Source organism: Vanellus vanellus (assembly GCF_965231255.1).
Source record: "Vanellus vanellus genome assembly, chromosome: Z".
Taxonomy (NCBI): Eukaryota; Metazoa; Chordata; class Aves; order Charadriiformes; family Charadriidae; genus Vanellus; species Vanellus vanellus.
The window spans coordinates 70,747,890-70,770,791 of record NC_138908.1 but is presented as its reverse complement, the minus strand read 5'-3'; the positions used below and the strand labels follow the sequence as shown (position 1 = coordinate 70,770,791).

General features: G+C 44.4%; 1 protein-coding gene across 4 annotated transcripts in view; it reads right to left on the bottom strand.

Moving 5' to 3' along the window:
• Positions 1-21,985, bottom strand: part of EGFLAM (EGF like, fibronectin type III and laminin G domains) — a gene marked incomplete at its 5' end in the record, with an annotated part of 73,704 nt that extends 51,719 nt beyond the window's left edge. For 2 of the 4 annotated variants that reach the window (XM_082497261.1, XM_082497259.1), the window contains 4 exons: positions 1,913-1,939; positions 3,637-3,720; positions 5,751-5,863; positions 21,868-21,985. In XM_082497261.1, the coding sequence (XP_082353387.1) occupies positions 1,913-1,939; positions 3,637-3,720; positions 5,751-5,863; positions 21,868-21,985 (342 nt within the window). The remainder of the gene's footprint in view (positions 1-1,912; positions 1,940-3,636; positions 3,721-5,750; positions 5,864-21,867) is intronic. The other 2 variants (XM_082497262.1, XM_082497260.1) reach the window with 1 other exon arrangement.
• Positions 21,986-22,902: the final 917 nt, after the last annotated feature.

Below are 22,902 nucleotides of genomic sequence, written 5' to 3'. Positions count from 1 at the left end.
TTTCCTGTGGTAGAGGAGTCAGGTGTATGTAGAAATCGTGTGTCCCTCCCTGCCCTGCCACACAGCTTGCCCTCCCGCCAAACGTGTTGAAACCGTTTGCAAGGCTGTGCAGTAAGCCGCCTCACAGAAACCAGGATCACAAATTATTTTCCAAAGAAAACCTGTTTTCTGTTTCATTCTGTTTTGTTTTAATAAAAAAAAAAAAAAAAAACCAACCCTCAAACACTGGATTACAGGACAGCTGCAGAAACTGAGCTGGGTTTAATGACACTTGATCCCCAAACAACCCCTTCTCTGCACTACTGGTCTCAGCTGGTCACTCCCCATTTTGTACTGTTTGTACTGGTGTGTGTGGTGATTTGATAGCAAGCACTATAGCTCTCCACCGCTCTGGGCCTGACCTAAAATCTCTCACCTTTGCAGTCTACTAATTTTTCTTGCTTTTTTCTTGCTTTTTTTAATATTTGTGCTCAACTTCCTGAATATTATGCCCAGTAGAATAACTGCCTTATTAAATTGTGCTACATCTTCACTTCTCCTGGCTGCTCTCACTTACATATTCTCTATTATAAGATGATATAATACAGCTATAATACATTATCCGCTTTGGTAACACGCAGGCACATGCACACACAGAAACAGGCGACTCAGTTCAGCTCCTGCTACGACAGTCTGGCATGGTCCAGAGAAGCCTCTGAGAAAGCAACGGGGTCGCACCCGGCACCAGGAGAGAAGGCTTAGTGATGGAAACATGAACTATACAAACTTAACCACAAAACTATTGCAGATTTCTGTTGAGTTTGGTATGAATATAACAGAAAGCATTTCAGCGAGAACACCACTTCCTGAGGATTAACGACAGCTGGGAGCTGATTAATCCCAGTCAGTCATACTTCTCCACAAGTACCCCTCAGAAGTGTTATTTTTATCAAGCAGAAAAAAAGGGCCCAGCATGGAACCTCAACTCTGAAATGCCATAATCCAGACTCAGCTCAGCCGGGATTGAACCAGACAGTCCTGGTTCAAGCACATCCCGAGGTCTCATCTGGACATCAGCCTCCTACAGTCCAACCTAACTTCCCTTAATTCGGACCATGAAAGCTGCGTGAGATCCACCAACTTCGCGGGATTTCACCATTCCTAGAATAGCTCTCAGGAAAAAAAAGTTTGCAAGAGGTTGTTGATGTTAGGGATTTCAGTTAAACACTGGAATCACTGCCCTTATCCTTCCAAACCCGAGCACCTCCCGCTTGCTTCCCCTCACAATAAACCCTATCCATTTACTGCTCATAGGAAGCAGACTGGACTGAGTTCAGGACTGGAAATAATTAATCTGAATAATTCACCAGCTGCACAGCCACTAAGAGCGCTGGTATTTCTTTCAAACCTGTTTTATACTAGTTGTTCGTCTCCCACTCCTTCCTCCTGGGCGTTGCGTGGCTGGCCTCTTCCCACGCTCCTCCTCCTCGGCTCTCGCTGGACTGGCTCAGGTTTTTCCCTCTCCATCTCCTCTCCCACTGCCAGACATTGTTCTTCCCTGTCACTGTGTGTCTGGCTACCCAGCTGTCCCTGTCCCCTGTAAGTTCTCACTGCCCGGGTGTAGCTCCCTTTTTACACAAATTAACTCCAGCAAAACCAGACATCCAAAAATACTTTTGATGACTGAAAGTCTATCCATTGCTTAAAAAGGGAGCTGATGTACATACACGAGTCCACCTTCTTCATCTCTGGATTTTGAGCTTTAGCTACTATTTGCCACATTTTGACTACAAAAGATCCTGTATAAGTGCTAAGTAGAATCAACGTTTGCAATCAACTTTTATGTGTGAATCTGTGGAAAGACCAGGTCAGGAACATCCAATTTCATTTTAAATCACAGCCGTAACCAAGTTTAATGTGAAGCAATACTTACAAAAATTGCTTGTCCTTCAAGTTGACCCTGAGAAAAAGCAAATAGGACTTGTTAATGAAGTAACATACTAAAAAGTGATGGCAAAACCACATAAGTAACAGGTCAGGGAATTTTAAAAAGGCCAATGCTGCAGCATATAGTAGTCTATGTGGCTGTTATTCATCTGCATGAGTACTGGGATACAGACTCTGTTCTCCCAGTGAGTAAGAATCACTGCTGTCAGGATTAAGACAAAAAAACAATGGGCTGTTTGATCTATGTTGTCACTACCAGCAAGAATGGGTTTTTTGGGAAAAAAAAAAAAGCAAGTGAGGAATACGAAGATGAAGATCAGAAGGGAGAAAACAGTGCATAAATAAAGAAATAATATATCATGTCAACAATATTCTTTCATTTGCCTTGATCCCAGAAACCTTCAGGAGTCAGAACCAACAACCAGAATGACAGAAAACCACAGGAAATCTGAGCATCCCCCTCACTCACGCTCCTCACGGGGAAGGTTTGTGAGCACTGCCCAGCAGGGATCAGGAAATGCCACTGAATGCGTTTCACTGAACATCAGGTGCGGAGGCTGAAGGAAGAGGGGTGAGGAAATAAAGGAGAATGAAGATGAGCAGAAGAGAAAGGAGGAAAAATTGAAATGTGAAGAAAGATCGCCAAATAAAGATTGGAAAGCCTGCAATGCCCCTCTGTGTGCACACATAAGCCTTTGATTCCTGTGCTGGTAACGCTGCTGTCTCGTAGACAGACTGCCCTTTGCAGAGCGCGGTGCGAAAGTGCTCCCCTCGCGGCACCCAACCCACCATACTCCCTCACTCTTCGCCCAAGCAGAGGCTGGAAAATCTCTGTTCCTGCCTTGCTGAACTCAAAGAGCAGCTTCTCCGCACTGAGAAAGCATCGGCATGTTTCAAGAACGCCCTTTAAAAGCTGACAGTATCAAAACCATCCAGAAGCACGGAGGAACTGCTTTCATCGCGGCACTAATTGCTCAGCCGTGCAGCAGAAGAGGATGGTGAGTGTTCATTCACAAATGGAAAAGGGAGGGGAAATTGGACAGAAAAAGGGAAGGAGGAAAGAGAAGGGGAGTGAAGTAAAGCAAAGTAAGAAAGCAAAGGAGAGGTATAATGAAAAACAGAACTAAAGAAAGGGGGAAATGGGAAGCAAGGAGGAAAAGTAGTGCTTTCAAGAACAAAAAAAACCCAGAAGTTGAGGGAATCTTCTAAGCGGTGGACTTGCACAAGTTCAACTAAAGCAACACTATTGAACTTTAAATTCAGTATTTCAGGAGGCCACAGAGACAAAAATACACTGAAAACTGTGTCTCCTTTAACTCTCACACTGGCCTGTGCCAGTCACTGCAATACGCATACACTGACATTGCAACTCTAACTGTGCATACAGTCGAGCAATTCCCCTTGCACGTTTGGAAAAAATGCATATTCAAAATTAAAAGTTCTATTTTCGTAGATGCCAAAGGTCAGTACTAGGAAGACGCAAGCAAGTCCCAATGGCTTTACATGATAAATTAGACAACAAGGAGCAAAAGTGTATCACACTGACTAGATTACAGAAAAACACTGATTTCCTTTTGCTCAATACCCAGAGCAGACCTGGGGCTTGGATCCTCAGCATAATTCACAAATCAGCAACAAGTAGACAGTTGCAAGTTCTCACTTGCAAGTTCCACTCCAGTGTTTTGACTGTTGATAAAAAAAAATACTCACCATGCTAAGCATATCCAAACTCAGGGGGACATCGTGTGAGAGCTGTTTAACTGCTTTGTGATCTTCAACCTCTGAGTAAAAGACCTTGGGAAGAAGATAGAGTCAAGCCAGTTAAAGCAATAACTCAATGCTTCAGGATGACTTAAAAACAAGTGCATTGTTACCACATTGTGGACACTGTTTGAGCCTATGAACCCCTGCCTTTTCAAATGTGTTGAAAGCTAACGCCCTTTAACATTCCCTTCATATTTGCTAGAAGTTGTCAGCATGACCAAAGGACACCATCTTACAGTGTATACGCTGAACTGATGTGAAACACAGCCTAGCTTTTAGGGTTGACTTGAACTGACAGCTTTAATCGTGCATCATTTGGCCACAGTCAGCACGGACAGCTAAAGACTTGTGGAACTGGTCTGCACAAGTTAGGCATTTTACTTCATATAAGGAAGATATTGACATCACATGGCTATGTCATCATAAAAATTGCTGTATCATAAATCATCATGTCTGTTGCCATGTACAGGAGACTAATGAGCCAGGGAGAGTCTGCTGTGTGGTGCACAGAGACCCTGAGATGTCAGAGGGTCAAAAGTAAGACGAAGTGAAGGTGGTTTGGGTACAGCACCATCAGTGCTGATTGTCATTGGTTTTATTATCATGCCGCACATGAGCTCAAGGCCTAAAAATAAACTGGGGCTCAGATGCTTGATCTATTGCATGAACAGTGAGAACTACTTATGATTTGTGACTATAAAGTATTGCAACTCTTTGAAAATTATCATCGCCTATAGAAAAGCCACTTACTCACTGCACCTCTGTTTTCACGCAGAAGACAGGACACAACTACACACAGAGCCCACCTGAGGCAGGTCCTGGCCACAGCAAGTGCTTCTCAGTGTCCTAGACTACAGGTGATTTTGTAACAACAAAAACAACCCTGCAGCTGGGCTGCATTCGTGTAATTTACAAGACCGTGGGATGCAGGGGCATGTGTACCAGAAACACCTATTGCAGGGAATTTTCTCACTCTTTCTGTGTATGTTAATAATAAAGGTAGTCGCGAGTTTTCTCCTTCCCACCTTTTTACATAAAACTGAATTTGGATTCTTTTTTTCTAGAAATTTCAATCCTTCCACAGAAAATGGCAGCAAACCCAACTGCTATTTGTTTTTTGTTGATGGGGAAACCAACAAATTCTAGTAAATATCCCACATCTTTGGTGCTCATTCCCCACTGACTAACTTCCATTTTGGGACTGAGTTTCATTGCCATTGTATACCTGATAAAGCGATACCTAATAAAAATGAATGAATGGCAGATTAGTGCTCATTGTTTTTCTGCTTGCACACTAAAACACAGTACCCAGTTTTGGCTAGCCATTCTGTTTTGCCAAATAGTCAGATGGTAACGTGGCAGAGGTTTGAAGTGGTTCAGAGCCTCCCCTATAAAATTGCTGGCTAAACCAGGAAAATCACTCCACTTCTTTAAGCGAAATTCACCACTGCGATAGTGGGGAATAAAAGAAAGCCACTTTTGATATTTAAGGCTGTGGCTGGGCTCCCGGGGATGCTATACAGTACAGTATCTATCAGGGGAAGAGACACCATGAAACCGTCCTTCCCCTGTACCTGCTGCCACTCTGGAAAGGTTTAGATGCGTAGTTTGGAAAAGCAGGAATAGCTATTCCTGTGAAAGCAACGCTCAGGCTGGAATTACAAGTCAAAGGATCTGAATGGCCCTGAAATCATCACGCATCTCCCTTCATTTGCGCAGCATAATATCGACATTTTCTGCTCTACTTTACTGTTTTACCAGCTGCAGAGAGAGCCGAGATCCTTGCATGAAAACCACAACAGAAAAGCAATCTATATCCACTGCAAGCCCTTGGCATCCAACCCAAATTCCCATCGTAGCTTGCTTCTAAAACATGAACTGTTTGTTTCTTAAAGTCGCAGCTCAGCCTGCTCAAGCGCACTGCCCCCTGACCGCTGTCTGAGCTGTGGTGCTATCTGTTATGAGAACGGGCTCTCCTGCTCGCTTCTCCAGGCACACGCGTAGCCTGAGGCCACGTAGGGTATTGCAATCCTCTACCAGCAGCACGGAGGATCACTTACTGTATATCCCGTGATGGTGCTCGCATGCTGCTTTGGCATCCTCCATTGCACGCTGAACGCTGTGCAGTTCAGTGAATCCAGCAGTATGTCGAGAGGAGGCCCCAGTCTATCTGCTCAAAACAAAATGGCACTGTATGAGAAGCCACAGGACTTCAGCCACCTGGCAGGTGAGGCTTTGAAGAAGAATAGACTTGTGCTGCCGTCGTTCCAAACTGTCAAACAGCCCACTGCTCAGATTTGACTTGGGTGCACCTTTTCCCTCTCCACCTCTGCCTTCCAAAGCAGCGGGGGGATGCCAGGAGAGAGGGGGCGAGGGGTGACATTCTCTCTCTCTGTGGCAAGGAGTTGTTCATGAACTCAGGACACCTCATGGACACCTTCAGCCTCCCCCTTACCTACCTCGTCCTTAGTCTTCACATCCAACAGCAACATCCTGGTGTGAGGAAAACCAAACCAAAACCAAAACATGCCTCCTCTTCAGCCCTTTGCTGCTTTGGCACAGGCCAAGAGACACCATTCACAGGCCACCGACATCTCCTGATCACCACCAGCCTCTGTAACCTCAATTCCTTCACGACAGCTATGGATGGGAAGTGCAATGATTTAAGTGAGAAGCAAGTTTAGCCTGATGAGAAGAGCACAAAGGACCCCTCAGGTGTCGCCTGTCCCTCTCCAGACACAGGTTACCGCAGTGGGATCTCTCACCAGCTGCAGCAGGAGGAGGGTATTTTTATATGGCTATACTGCTCTCACAACACCTACAATGGCTAATTCAACCACTGCAAAAAATAAAGGCTGGAGAAGAAGGAAACCCTGAGCTCCACATCTCTAGTAACGTGTTAGCAGCTGCATTTACTGTCTGAGAAAGGGCAGGTGGAGGAGAGTGTCTGCTCTGTAACCCAAGCAAGATTTTTAACACAACTTCTCCAAACCACCATTGTCCATGCTCTTGAAACCAAACCCACCTAACAAACAACTGTAACAGAGAACTGTTTAAATGCTTTAACAATCTGATTTTTTTCAAGGTTTTACTATACTTGTTTTTTTGCATGCCCTTATCTATGAAAATTTTAAGTAAAGGCCAAGGAAACTTGTTTCTTTTCCCTTTTTTTTCTACTAGCTCTGACAAAATATCAAGCAAAACCAAGCTACTGTAAAGGTAATTTTCAGATGTGAAGCAATCCCACATCAGATTTACACTTGTCACTTCTACCAACATATTTGATTTGAGGCTAAATAAAAAAACTTAACATCTTACAAACTCTGTACAGTATCAATCAGCATCGATACCTGAGTAGTTAAAACAAGAGCAGAACTGATATCCTGGTCCTTTTTCAAACTGACCCTGCATTTTCTCACTGCTAGGAAACTTTTTTGGTTTATGTTTCTTAATGTGAGTGAGCAAGAGTGGCCAGTCGGCATCCACACCTCTCAGTTAACACCGATGACTCTTTTTTTTCTTGGCCCGTTCATCCATTTATTTCTCTGCAACACTAGAAGAAATCTTGGACATATAAATGCTGTTTAAGAGACCCTAACTTCTCTCACCTTTCGGGCCCTATGCCTGAAGCTTCAGCCATTCTTACCTAAAAAAATTGCCAGCAGACCATTTCCTGGGCAAGGCTGCACAAGGACTGCATGTGATGGGCTCCTCACTGAGAACTTTTTAATTTTTTTCCTTTTATTGTTGAAACAACACAGCGGGGGATAAAAAAACCTAATACACCTTCAGAAAAAGGGACAACCCGTTGCATGCTAGAGGTTTGTATCTTCTGCACACCCGGCTTGGTTCAGGGGCTCTGAGCACAGCGGAATACCACCTCTTGTGCTCGCCTCCTGCCCTGCATTCACCAATAGCTGGACCACGCACCACCACGTACCACCTGCTACCAAAAGGAGAGGCAGAGAAGAGCAGCCAGGGCCGGGGTATCGCTGCAGCATTTCCCATTCAGAAAAGAGCTTTCCAATCTTCACAACACCCGGTGAGGCACATTAGTGTTACAGATGCAACAGTAGTAAAGAAAAAAAAACACCCCCTAAACATTCACTCTTAACATATTCATGCTGTCCTTGTATTACTTACATAGAGGCTCTATGAGACAAGTTTGCTGGGAGACATAGTTGCTGAAATAAATTTTAACCAAGAATGACAAATACTCATATAAGGCAGGCTTCAGATTCATGTTCTGAATGCACTACAGGCCAATAGAATTATTTACAGAAAGTATTTGGTGAATAAGTTGGAACAACAAATAAATTTGAAAAAAAAAATGCAATCCATTTGCAGACTATACGCAAACAGAGAGGCAACATCTGTTTAATAGGGAGCCACGCCATGAATTATTCACCCAGCCCTGCTACACACTACTATCTCCAGTTTGCAGATGATGAAAGAGACACAGAGAGCCAAACACTGACCTCAGTTACACCGGCCTATAAACTGTCATTGGAGCAGTAAATACTAACTTAAGCCAGGGAAAATGAGAGCAAGGAGCAGGAGAGGTCTGTATTTCCATCTTCCTTGTTTAATTCTCCCTAGAAGTCGGGGAATTCTCTTCATGCAATGAAGAGGGTGGCAGGAGGCATGCTTGGGAACCAGGGGCAAACACCACCAGCACCTAGTCCTGTCTTTGCAAGCAGCCTCAGACTGCTCAGCAGTCAAACGATGGTGTGGGGGGTTTGCAGGATCCTCGCCCTGCCCGGGTACCACGCTGCCTCCTGGTTAACCTGGTAGCCAAGAGGAAAAGGAAACCTGGGCCAGCCCTGCCCCATGCACAGCGTAATTTCTTGGGGAGGAGAGCGGGCAAGGCAGAGAGGAGCATCTCATGTGGTGTGGCTGTCCCCACAGTCCTCCACTACCACCACTCCTGACCTTGCAGCTTACTGATGTGTGTCTGGGCATTCAGAGTCACTTCTGGTTGCCAGAGTCTGAGTTTTGCACAACCCGGCAGAGAGGAAAAAATATCCATTTTTGGACTGACCTTTCTCTTTGCAACCATGACAAAGTGCCTTCATGGTCTGACACAAGCAATGTTTATGACACTGAGATGCAGGAGATGTCATGGCTTTGAACCCATCATGCTGCAACACTACATCAAAGCGGTTTGTCAGCTGATGGCAACTGTTGCAATACATAGTGCGGTTTTACTAACAAATTGCTTTGAGATAAATGGGTGCTTGAGGTATTTTGCAAAATTTTACAGAACGTCATGTATTACGCACACCAAAAATGGATACTAAAACTGGTCTAAACATTTATGTCTGTATGTCAAAGGTCATGTTTAGACTATAAAAAATAAAAATAGTTTTCAAGGGTAAAACTTGGGGTTTTGTAGTTCCTCCTGCAATCCAGGTCAGAAATACCCTTCTTCTCAAAATTCAATATGAAATCTGTTAATCTGGGAGCACCATGCATAGTGTAAAACTACAACAGAGTCTATTCCCCTCTGCAGCCTGCCAGGTGGGAACCTGCAGACGAGGGAGGTGCAATACATCATGTATTTGTACATGCTCTGAAGATCTGCCTCAGCGGTGATCCCACCTGCAAATGTCCTCTGCAGTTGGACCTGGTGAATAGCTAAGAAGGCATGGAGATTAGTTCTGATCATAAAGAAAAAGGAATCAATTTATATAAAAATAACATTAAACACATTTTGTAGAAACACAGTCATTCTCATTCCTGGCCCATCAGGCATAGAAAGTTTGATATTGTCCAAAACGCTTTGATGAAAGTGGTAATGGAAGCAATGACTTTGGTCCCGTGCAAAGAAACCATCAATCAAGTGGGAGCACTCTTACACGCATTTTGACTATACATTGTAAAACTACACCAAATGCAAGAAGTTAATAAGGCTGCGGCTGTAGATAAACAATGTTGAGCTGGCAACGTTGTATTTACTTTTCTGCTTACAGCTATTTTGTTTCTTGTTTTTAGATCTCTCTGGTTCTGTACTTCTAAAAATATGCAAAACCTGCTAAACCAATGGAGAAGTCACCAAACACTCTCCAAGAGAGCTGAAGAATACATGAGCCCTCTCCCTAAGATGGAGTTAATTTTACCATTTTTAAATAATTACCGTTATTTAAAGTTTTGCATCACAAAAGCAACTCAGAAATCGTAAAAAAGCTTATCCCATTGATACAAGTGACATTTCCACTGTGGCTCCCACTGCCACATACAACAGCCTCGGCCCATAAATTAAACACCCATAGACTGCCATCAGGGTGGCCGCAGGCAAAGTGCCTCCTGGGAACAGCCCGCAGCCTGGGCCAGTCACTGATGCACCAGAGCCTCGGGATGCTCCTTTCCATCACTGAATCCACCAGCAGAGATGTCACTTCCATGTCTACCCTTCCGATTTTCAGAAGAGTTAGCTTGGGTATTTAATGGGAACACTGCAAATGAATCCACCTACTGCTCCCAGGCTAACCATGCTGGCCTCGTGCAGAGCTCAGGAGCAACTACGTCAGCTTGATGCTTTACTCCAGCTACTGCAAGAAAACTGCTCGTGCAAACACAGGCAAGTTCCTCCTTCCTTCCAGTCATGGAGTGACCCCAAAATCTTACTACAGTTAGGAATATTTATGAGAAAAAAACTCAACTTCAAAACAAATACGTCTCTTATGTTCACAAGCTTCACATCTGAAGCGCTTTGGATGACTTAGATAAAGATCATCACAGTTGGACTACTATTTTAGAGGAAATTTCAAAATTGATTTAAATTTCAAATGAGATTAAACCAATACTGACTGAAAACAGTATTTTTTAAAATATTAATGAATGGAATACTTGAAAGGACTGGGCTTGGGAAATTTTATTTTAGAACTTTAATTATATTTTGCATTTCATCTTCTTCCGTTTTAGATGTTTATGCTGTTTCAAGGCATGCAGGTAGTCAGAGGTACTTACAGATCCTGAAATAATATACAAATAATTCACTGATACAATCCACATGTGATAATATGGTAATTCATTTAAGGCAAAACAGATGGTTCATTTCATGTTTACCAGTTTGTGATTTAGAAAATCAAAATCTTTATACTACATATTCTGTACTACTATCAATGATAGGGCATAGGCCAATGAAATGAGATAACCATTTCATTATTTTACTTTTAAAACTCTATGGGTAACAGCTAAGAGGTAGTGACCGAAGGACTCCTTATTTTCCAGGTTGATGTGGTCCTATTTGTGTCCCATGACACAAGAGAAACGCGTTAATGAAATGCCAGCTGTAACTACTAACATGTCACAATATAAGGATCTAGGAATAAAAAACCTCATGAAAAACAATTCAAAGTAATTCTAAATTGAAGTTTTTAGAACAAAACATTTTCCAGAAAGATAAATTCCTTTAGATTTCTTTTGTTTCAGACATTGTTTAGTTCTGTTCACTAATTCATTTAAAAATCTGAGTTTTATTGAAATAGCACTTTATCATTGAAAAAGCCATTTTCAATAAAACAGTCTGTCCACTCCTACAGGTAAAACAAAGTGTACTATGGCCCATTCACTCTCACAGTGAAATATTGGTGAAATTTTCATTTGTAAAACAATAAACAGCAAAAGGGTCTTTTCTTGTTTTCCTTCTTTTTACAGACTAAATGAGGTTATGCAAACACCACAGTGGAATGAAGAGCGCATGACAAACTGAAAAAGGTCAGGAAATCCTAAATGAAAAAAATGTGCCATCTTTTAATCTCTTTGAAGCTTTTTCCAGCTCCCACTGCCCAGCAGTGGTACGTAAGAGAGCAAGAATCTCCCAGCTGCAACAACTGCAAAGGACGATGATTTGAAACTGAAAAATCTCAGCCGATCTTTCCTGCTCCTGAACCCTGAGCAGTAACATCAACATGGAAAACATCAAAAAACGGATAAATCTTGATAGGTGCTGCTCTGAATGAGTCCCCTACCACTCACTGCTAGTGCACTAGATCCTGACAAGAGGAAATCCACTGGACCACCTGCACGCTGCCACAGTGAGCAGCCGCGCAGAGACTGCACGTGGTTTGGCCCTATAGAGGCAGCATGGTTATTGACCCAGACCGCAGTGCACAAACCTTTGGAAAGACTAACATGATCTCTTTCTTAGTCATTTAAAAATAGTGAAACAAACACAAGGAAAAAAACAACCCACAACACCATCATAATAGCAGGATTGGACCCACGTGATGTTTTTCTGATGCAGTATATAGCAACCGTTATCTGCCCCAGGTACGTCTGAGGTGACAGTCATCGGGGTATTTATAGCCTCAGGAAGAGGAATGAAGGAGGCAAAGCTCTGAACTTAAGCTACAGTGCAACACAGTGAATCCCATTAAAAATGAACAGGCATCATGTCAGTGGTGACGTTATCATGGCTTTTCCTGCTTTGCCTTGGCCCCGCAGATCACGGAAGAGAAGGGCAGAGGTGGGAAGCCCCATTCCCCTCCCCACGCTCCTCCCCAGAGCAAGGCCCTGCTCCCAGGAAGGCTCCAACTCTGCAGAGAAGGGCAGGAGAAATGAGGGTAGCGCTGCACAGTGCACAGTGACTCCCAGATGTGAGAAGGAAAAGCAAAACCTGATTTTTTTAATATTCTTTTATAGAGCTAGATACAGAAAAAAACTTCTAGCTGGGGATGGTTATGCACTGGAACAGCTTTTGGGGAATTCCTGGTGCTGAAGGTTATTAAAAGCAGGGGACACCATTATCTCTGAGCAAAGGTCTAGTTTATACCTGTCCTGCCTTTGTCAAGAGGAACAGAGAGGGCAATCCCTGGATAATTCTTACAGGCTCGTGTTTTTGTTAATTATTGAGCAGAGGCCAGTCTGACTACCAGAAGTGCATACACTGTGCCTGCATCTGAGATAACTCGGTGAACTACTTCTCCCGATGGAAGAGCTTTCCACTTCCAGTATAAATGCAGTAGAGATGCCTGTAAAAATCCCCACCAAAACACTCCACCTGCATAACCTCAGGCGCATTCCTGGAAGCCCGAGTCAAAATCTCGCGCCCCTAAAACCAGTCTTGTGCTTCAGCTGTCAACAACCCAGTGCTGGAGCATGGCTGCCCTAACCCCTAATGTCTCCACAGCATCTTGGCCTGGCACAGGAAAATAGTAGCCAGGTCCCTTTTCCCAGAGAAGGGGAAGCACTGAGGCTCACCTCTCCCTGCTCCAGTCTACAGGCTGCTTGAATGCTAAATTCAACATTTTTCCTGGCTTGGGATATCCTGGCCGGGCTCAGGCCTGACTTGTCCCTGCGGATGTGTCCAGCAGCCGGTGGGCTGCAGCTGGCCCTGCCTTCTGCCATGGTCCTGCCTGCCCTGGTAATGCCAGCCTTCTCATTAGCTACTTCACCAGTTTTCAAATACCATTTAAAAAAAAAAAGTCTCTGGAAGGTCTAACATAAGTATTAGAAAGTAGCTGAAGACAAGTAACAGCATGCTAATGTTTCTGTGCAACAGACTTCAATAATCCATAGGACTTTGCCCAGTTGGGTTTTGAATATCTCTATGGATGGAGATATTACACAACCTCTCCAGGCAAGTGCTCAGTCACCCTCACTGTAAAAAAAATTCTTCTTATGTTTAAACGGAATTTCTTCTGTGTCGGTTTGTGCCCATTACCTCCAGTCCTCTCACAGGGCAGCACTGAGAAAAGCCTGGCTCCATCTCCATTGCTGCCCCCATCAGATATTGATATACAGTGACAAGATCCCCGAGTCTTTTACTCTCCAAGCTGAACTGTTCTTCTCAGCCTCTCACAGAACGGCAGGGGTTGGAAGGAACATCTAAATATCATCTAGTCCAACCCCACTGCTAAAGCAGGTTCACCTAGAGCCCTCCTTGTCCCTGAGATGCTCCAGTCCTTTAATTGTCTTTGTGGCCCTTTGCTGTACTCACTCCAGTATGTTCATGTCTCTCTTGTACTGGGCAGCCCAGAACTGGACCAAATCCTCCAGATGTGTCTCACAAGTGCTCAGTAGAGAGGAAGGATGACCTCCCTCCTGGCAACACTCCTCCTAATGCAGCCCAGGGTGCTGCTGGCCTTTTCGCTGCAAGGGCACATCCACCAGGACTGCCACTGCACAGCGATCCCAACCTGAGTGGGGAAATCAGCTCGATTGCAACTGTGATTTTATTACAGGCTGCTGAAGGCCAGGTCAGGGAGAAAACCTGGCATCTTCACAAGGAGCAGGAAATTCTTCTCCGACTCAGTTCCTTCGTAAGAAATGGCATAATTTCACTACCTTCTGCAGTCAGCAAGTCTCTCCATTCACCAGCAGTATTCATAAAAAACCACAGAGGAAATTCTTTGTCTCTATCAAGTGACAGAAATAGATGTGTTTTTTCAACCTGAATCCCCGCACTAATGTAGTGTGGGACAGGGCTGTGTATCCAAAGAGCCAGTAACAAGCAGTGGGATGTGAAAGCTGGGATAGTGACTGGGAGGGATGAAACCTTCTCTGCTGCAAGAGACAATGAGGTGTGGAAATACATCTCAGCATATATAAAAACCAAATATGTAAGAGAACAAACAGCAAATGACCCAGGCACAGTCACAATGTCCACAAAGTCTAACATCTAACACTCCCTACTCCTCTCAAAGCATTCCCTGCTCCACCCCAGCTTGCAGAGTCCAATGGTTTGGCCCAAACCCTTACTAGGGCTGCCTCACCACTCAAGCCATGACCTTCTTTTGGCATCAGCTGGTTAAGTGGTTCTTTCTTTTCTCCTTTCTGCCCATTTTAGGTGCTGTCTAGTCCATTGTCCAGCAGTGATTTTCTTCCCCTCATATTCTGCAGGTTTCTTCTTCTATCCTCCCCATGATCACTACATCTTATGACTTTGCAGAGGTAAATGGCTTGAACGCCATCATCTCAGCCTACTAAGTCCATTAGCACATATCTGGAGAGAGCTATAGTCCTTGACTGTATAGTTCACCATATCATAGTGCTGCCATTATGACTGTTCAATTAAAATGAAAACAGTAGCAACCCATGCGCAACAGGTTCATGCAGGAACAGGAACATCACAAAAGGGGAACAGGAACCAAAAATGCCAGCAAGACGTTGGACTCTGTCTTCATGGCTGGAGTACCAGCTGCAATGCCACCATCTCTATAAATAGTCATCTTCATAAAAAGCCTGCTCAGTTTTAGAAACATGTTGTCTTCTCCTGTGATTATTTAGAAAGCAGAATATGAAACAGAGATGAAACATTTCTATTCTCTGTAACAAATTCTGGCTTCTTCTATCTCCAATTAAACCATAAAAGTTCTGGTCCTGGACACCTAGTTTCCATCATTTGCAGTTTGATGGGTTTTGTTCATTTTTTTTTTCCTAAAATGATCTTCTAGTTGAAGATCATTTTAACCACTTCAACTTGAGTGAAATTCTCTATAATCCTTGCCCTTAGGATTTTTTTTCAGAAGATTTTTGAGCTCAGCAACACAAAGCCAGTCTTGGTTTAAAACTTTGTATGTGCAATAATGCCTCTGACACATCAGAAGAATCAGAATGATTTCTGTACTTGAAAGCAGCATGCTCAACAAGGTGCTCATTTCCCCTCATTTAGAAAGACAGTTCAAATTGCAAGTTCCAAATGTACACAGGTGTCGATATTTGACTGTACCATCACTTTCACAGGTGCCAGCAATTTTAAATGACTTTAAAAATCGAGAAAGGTGTGAAAAATAATTTGGCTTGGGATTCTTCCAGCCTTGGAGATCTTTCTGTGTGAGTTACACCAGTCTGACCATCCTCTGAGGACACAGGGAAACTCAGAAATGCATGGTGTCCCCTTCTCAGTACAACTACTTTTAACATAGCTGATATCTGCACTGTCGTTTAAAAAGTGTTTGTTAACTATAAGGTTAATATATATATAAAAATTGAAAGACACCCCATCACCACTTAGTGATACACCGAGAAAGCCAGGCGCAGAATACGTTAGCACCTGCACACTGTTCTCTCTTCTAGATCTAAAAATTATCCAGGATAACTTTTGGCAATGCTTGAATGAAAGAACTTTTTAAGAAAGCAAAGCTGGTGTATTTTGACCAACCAATTACATGGGCAGTAAGTCACTAGCAGAAGAAAAGGTTTCTCCCAGAGCCCCATAGCTGTCCTCTTCCTTTTGAATAAAGGTCTCCCTGGGTCAATATTGTGTGGATTTCTCTTTCACTGGAGGCCAATATCCTGAGGGGCTTTCTTCATGAGTAGGCCTTGCTGCCGGGAGTAGCCACACTGCGCTCAGCAGAACTGGTGTGAATTCTGTGTATTTCACACTATATGCCTCTCACCTGCAGAGTTTTATGGATCATCACACACCGTATCATTACCTAGGTTTGAGTTAGTTACCTGGTTGCGATGGAGCTTTCGCCCTAAGCCTCCAATTTTCAGTGGCCTACACCCTCCTGAAGCAGGTACTTTCAAATATGAATTTGGCTGTGCTTGTTCTCAGCTCAGTGCCTCTGAAAAGCCTGAAAAAACAATGTTCATCTTTTGCTGTGATTTGAATGTTCATGTTATTTGAAATAACCAATTTGGTTTTCACGTGTAAGCATCTTCACTACAAATAAAAAATAAAAGGCAATCAAATCTTGCCTATTCTTACCCAAAAGTATTTCCTTTCAGTTAGAATTATGAAGAACAGGTTTGAGGTTTTGTTTGGTTTGTAAGGATTTTTTAGATAGATCATTTGTTTGCACAGAAAACCATTAGGAAATTTTATTAAAGATCACATAGCTCACATAGTCTCCTGTGTGCCTGTGGTTTAGAAAGTCCTTTATTACATGATCACAGACCACTGTTGAACATTCACAGATTAGTATGACACCAAATTGCACACTCTTTAATATATGAAATAATAAATTCTGCAAAGACTTCTTCACAGTAATTTACTCAGGTTACAGGCATCTTTGATATATTTTAATAATTTTTTAATATGAGAAAAACTTTCTATAACCATTTATTTTAGTGTTTCACTTCACTGTGGTGGAAAAACTGTGAAAAAGTCCTATCAGTCTTGTTTTGAGTCTCCATCATGAAGCAACAATATTAGTCACCCACTTATTTTTTAACTTTTATTTTCAGTAAGTCACATTAAAGGGATGCAAGCAGAATCAGGCGTACGATTGAATCCCAACATAAGCACGATCTGAGGAATGGGAAACTCTCAAGTATACTCTCAGCTAATTGATGAGTTTGTGGGGCACTAAAGGGAACTCGTCCACTGAAATTTTCTGTTTTAAGACAACAGGGTACTCTCCTGCTCCTCAGGATGGCTTTTGGCTGACTGACACTCAGAATCCCTGACACTAAGTTTAAGAAGGTGAATCTGATCGTCAGATGTGCTCACTCCTAATGAGCCGCACACGGTACAAATGCTGTGCCCCATCTAGTCCAGTGTCACTGTGCATCTGCCAGAGAAAAAGAGGGTGGTTTTTTTTCTGCGAGCTACGCTGGAAGATACGGAGGCATTCACCTGTGTATTATTACTAAAGTAATGCCTAGCAACCTTGACTAAAACTGGGGGACAGCTGTGCTGAGCACCCTACAGAAGTCCTATTACTGTCTAATGTGGCATGGTTGGAAAAGGATAAAAGCACAAAACCACTCTAACCCCATTTTGAAAACTGAAAATCCGGCCTGGGAAGGGACTGGCAAACCCTCAAAGCAAGAGCATGGCAGCCTTAGGACAGAAGGATTTCCCAAGGCTCACTCTAGTGCCTTAACTCTAAAACAACCCCCTCCGCTTCAAAGCGTCACTGGGAACTCCAGTATCTGGTATAGGTATAATACCACCGATTTTTAAAATTTCTTGGCTAGTTTTACCTTTCTGAACACTGGTGGAAGTCTGTATAGTAGTTTCAGAAGGGGCATTGGCAAAGTGGTGCCCAAGAAAAACATTTCCCGAAAGCTTCCTTTTAGAGAGGAAGATAGTGATTTCAGGATAGAAAGGACAGAACACATTTTGCTGCAAATAAAACTAAAATGAGAAAACATACTTCAAAATGAGGGATTAGCAGTGACATACCAAGCAACATGCTCAAGTGAAATTGATCAGTGCATTCCCATTGCTGCCCCAGAAGGTATTAGGGGAACGCTCGTATCTGCGCGAGGTGGTGAAGGGATTGGTCAGCGCTGACCAGGAGATGGGCACAAAAGGTATGACAGCAAGTCCAAGCAAAATGAAAACGTCACACAACGTTGTGACACAACTTACACCCAAATGCGATAAAAAACATATATCTAATTAGTGCTTGGTTGATTTTATTGGTATTGAAGACATCGAACAGCGTGGTCTGACAGCCTGCATTTTGGCTTATGTCTGAAACAATAGAAGAATGATATTAATCTTCACCCGAATAAATTATTCACATCTTCTTTATTAGTTTTAGCTCACAGATATGCATTGTCTCCGCCAGCTCTGCAGCCTTCGTGCTAGGAATCATTCAGCTTTGGACTCATATTTTTCCTCAGACACTTCACATTCAGCAGCAGCTCAACCCCACCCTTGCACACTTTACGTACAGGATTTGTTATGGCAGTGAATTCCAACTTACTCTATTGGTGTTGCAAAAACATTTGTAATATTTAAAAAACTCAAATAAGCACCTTCCTTCCCAAAGATTGCTACATTTTCCCTATCTGTAGGCCTCATTTTCAAGGTAGTTTGACCTATATTGATACCTAAATAGGGCTAGACTTTCAAAAGCGTTCCATATCCAGCAGCTCTTATTATAGCCAGATTTTCTAAAGAATTCAAGTATTGCAGTGCCAAGTTCTTTGGAAAAAAAAGTCATTTACTGGAGGGCTGACCAGGGAGCTGGGCTCTTTCAAAAATCTGGCCCTAATATTGAGTGCTACACTCTTGTAAAGTCTTCAGACCTTATCCGGTCTGATTCCTCCAGCATTTACACACAAAGCCAGCGATGTCTACTGTTATGGACATCTGGGAAATAGATACAATACAAGCCCAATTCTTTGTCTATATTAGTTGGCAAGCATAATATATATTAAAAAAAAAAAAGCATTCCTAAGCATCAGATATGAATATTTTATTTTCTCCATGCAGACCAACTCAATGGTTTTACTATTTTATAGGGCATTGGAGCTTTACACTCTGAAACTAAAAAAGTAACAATGCAACATAGTGCAATAAGTTCATGCCATGAACATCCATGGGAAATCAGCTAAGTCGTTGGCTCTTTCGCCTATAATCCTCTAAAATCATAGAACCATTAAAATTCGGTATTATCGTGTTTATGTTAGTCGCAGTATTACACACTGGGGGCTAGGTTCAGGCTTTCCAGCCTTCAACCAGTTGACTGAAACTTTAAACAGAAGCTGCAAAAACCCATGTCTTTCAGAAGGCAAAAGCAAGAAAACAATGTGGAAGCAGCAGCACAAGTGCCAACTTCTGAGAGTACAAGATTTAGAGAATCCCAGCCTAATCTGTTTCCAACTACGCTATTCACCACACGGTGTCTAAGGATTTGTTTTAAGCCCTTCCCAAAGCGTCTGTCATCCCGTTTCCTTGTCTCCAGCAAATGTATCGTGTAACTGTAAATAAATGTTCAAACGAGTTTAGCAGTCATCAGGATGTTTCAAATTTGAGCACGACATCTTTTTTTCCCCTGAAGTCTAATTTAAGAAGTTGCATTTGTGGCTGTTTTACTATATACTTTATTTTTAACTTCACAGGCAGATTTCTTTCTCTGCTGCTTTCTTGGGATTACAAAATTGGTCCTTGTAAGCTGAGCCCTGAATGAAAAACTTGGAAAAATGGAGATACATTTCACTATCTTTTCTTTCTTTTCACCCATAGGACATCCCAGTCAGTTCCCATTATTGAAGATGAACTAGTTTTATCACTTGTCTCTCAATACAACCTTTTGCTTTCACCTCAGTTACAATTCCTGTACAAGTCTCACTTCTATTGCTATTAAAAGGGCAAAGTGAAAGGCAAAAAAAAAAAGAAAATCTTAAAGAACTTTCTGCTATCTTATCTCTTGTTCACCCACTACTTTTGGATGTGCGAGTAAATGACTGTTCCCTCTCACTCTTAACTGCCCAGCATGTGATATGCCGCAGAACAAGGCAGAGATATGAGCTACCTGGAACTGTACCTGTTCTCAGTGTTTTGACAGCAACATTTCACAGTAGGGACGCAGCCACGGGATTCTTGGAAGCCCACAATTCCAATAGCCTTTGGCAGAATGCAGATAGGATTTAAATCATACATTACTGCACACAAACTGGCTGATTTCCCTCTTCAAGTCTTGCTACAAGTGGATTTTCAAATGTTTGCACAGATTATGAAAAAATTGTTCCCATATAAAACTGGCTACTTCTTATACAGAAAAAAAAAATAGAAAATGGAAAACTGAATCAGTCAGTGAACCTGAAACAAGGTTATTAAAGTTATTAAAAAAAACCCTAACATACAATGTGTAGCTAACAAAATTAAGATACACAAAATGTTATCAAATTCATTCGTCTCCTCCGCAGTCCTACAAACAATTTGTTTCCAAGTTTTAAATTGTTTTAATTCAACGCATAGAAATACATTTCCACTAGGTCTGTCATTCTGCTGTGATTAGGGGAAATAAGTACGCCAGTATGGTAGAGGAATCTTTAAAAACATTTACACGTTTCCATCCTCAACTTCAACTATCTAGTATTTTAATGCAAACTACTAATCATCTCATTCACAACTACTGTGTATCTAATTTCCTCCAGTACTTAATGGTAGCTATTATGACAACCAAGGATCATGGGACTAGATCCCCAAGAGACAAGGTCAGACCAGTAAAATTAGCCGTCTGTCCAGTAAGGGCTTTAAGCTCAGGCTGTACTTAAGTATTAAGTTTCCAACTGTACAGGCATTTTTTTTTCCTCACAAAAGCAAGAAAATGCACAGTACTGATTCTAAAAACCATCAATACAATCTTTTAACACTGTGGAATATATACAAAATGAGTCTGATCCTGCAAACAGTTTGTGAGCTAAGGCAGAATTTACTAAACTTGTTATATTTTCCATTGACCCGACATCGGTGAAGTTAATGATAAAAATTGGTGTTGGTCTCAAATATTCCAGGTCACTCTCGGTGTTTGAAACTGTCCTGTGTATCAATATTTTCTCTAAGCACCACAATGTTTTTAGCATGCAGAATGTCAAACTTCGCCATGCGCTGTGTCCCTTCTCACTGCTTACACGTTACCTTACTGTTTCACACACGGCAGCCTGCAAGGGCTGTACTAGCTGCTCAGAGTCCAGGTTTTTAACTTTCAGCTACTAAGGACCACGTACCACCACCTTCATCAACGTGCAAAACTCCATGACAGCCGTGGGAACTCTCCTGCACGTCACAGGCAATGCTCAGCCAGAAGCAGGACCCTGAAGCACCCCACATCATGCTTGGTGCAGAATAACTAGTTTTGGGGTTGGGTTTTTTTTTTGGTTTTTTTTTTTTTTTTTTTATGAAATCATTGCTTCCCTAGCCGTTTTTCTTTCACGTTTACTACTCTATGTCTTACGTTGTTCACTACCACACGCATAAATGTCACAGCCAAAGCACAGCCTTGCCGGCAGGTAACTCCTGACTGGCACGGAGGTTCACCTGGCTCCTAACTCTGCTCACGCAGCACCGCAGGTTGCGGGCTCCGGGGGGGAGGGAGGGGAACGCATAAAATCTGTGCCAGTTGCGTCCTCCCCCAGCAGCACCAGTCGGGTCTTGTTCTGTAACTTGGGCGAACCCACCGGCACGGCGCGCACGACGCCAGAGAGAAAAGGGATGGCACGCCGGTCCCGCAACTCCACCGCCTCCACCGGCACACTCCCCGGGCACCCTCTCCCACCCGCGGGTGGGAGGACAAAGCAGGGGCTGGCAGGGAAGGGCGGGGAGCGCCGGACACCCCGTCCGCCCCCGCCGCGGGCTCGGTCCGCTCACGAACGAGTTCATTTCGCCCGCACGGCCCCGCTGGAGTTCCGCACGCACACACGCCCTTGCGGCAAAGCCCAGTTTTAAAGGGACGCGAAACTTTGCTGGGTGCAAGCGCCGGGCGCTGAGAGGGCATCTCCCACCCCCCGCCCCCCCCCCCTCCGGGGCCCCGCCGCCCGCCCTACCTTGCCGGCGGGGGATGCTCCTCCGCGGCGGCGCCGCCGCCGCCGCGCACCCGATGGACGAAGCTAGGAGCAGCAGCGAGGCGAGGCAGCGGCGGCGGCAGCGGCCCGGCACCTCCATGTGCGCCGCGTTCCCCCCGCCGCCGCCCGGCCCGGGGAGGTGTGGGGATGGAGGCGGGGGTGAGGGGGGTGGCCGGTGGTGGCCGCGGGCGAGGGGCGCCGCCGCCGCCGCGCGTCCCCTCTGGACGGCAGCCGGGCGGGGAGCGGGGCTGGGGACGGTGCAGAGCGGCGAGGAGCGGAGCGGCGGGGCGCGTACCCGCGGCGGGCAGGGACGGGGAGGGAAAGGAAAGGAAGGGAAGGGAAGGAAGGGAAGGGGGGGAGGAGGCTGGGTCCGGCCCCCTGATGGGATTACCGCCGCCCGTGGGGCGTCCGCGGCGGCGCTGGGCACAGCTCGGCACCTCCCCCGCGGGGCGCTGCCGCCGCGCCGCAGACCCCCGCCACGGCCCGGCCCTGATGGTCCCCGCGTCGGGTGGCAACCCACCCCTCCCACCGCCCCCCGCCGGCGATGTCCCCTCGGCAGGCCAGCCCTGCCCGCGGGTAGGACACTCGGGACCCGGCCGGGCACCTTGGGGCGCTGTGTCACTGCTTCCTCAGCGGGGACCCCCTGCCCACGCCTGCCCACCCACCCCCGTCCTCTGACCCTCCCGTCCTGCGGGGCCCCGAGTCGGCTGCCCCTCTCCTCAGGGGGTATCGGCATTGACACTTGGGATCATGGTTTCGTCCTTTTTTCCCTGGTTTGCCTGGGAGGGACGGGGCTGAAGTGGTAGCCAAGCGCTGGGGCGAAGGCAAAGCCAGGGAGAGGATTCGGTGAGGAAGTTGTTGCTGAGTTAAGAGGATAAATTAAGTTTAATCCCCCCAGATGGAGGCTGAGACCTATCCAGCCACTCAGACTAATATAGAAACCCCTGTGGGGATTAGAGGGGATGGTGCAGAGTGGGGGAGGCAGGCAAGGGGAAGCTGCAGAGTTCAAGGATTCCA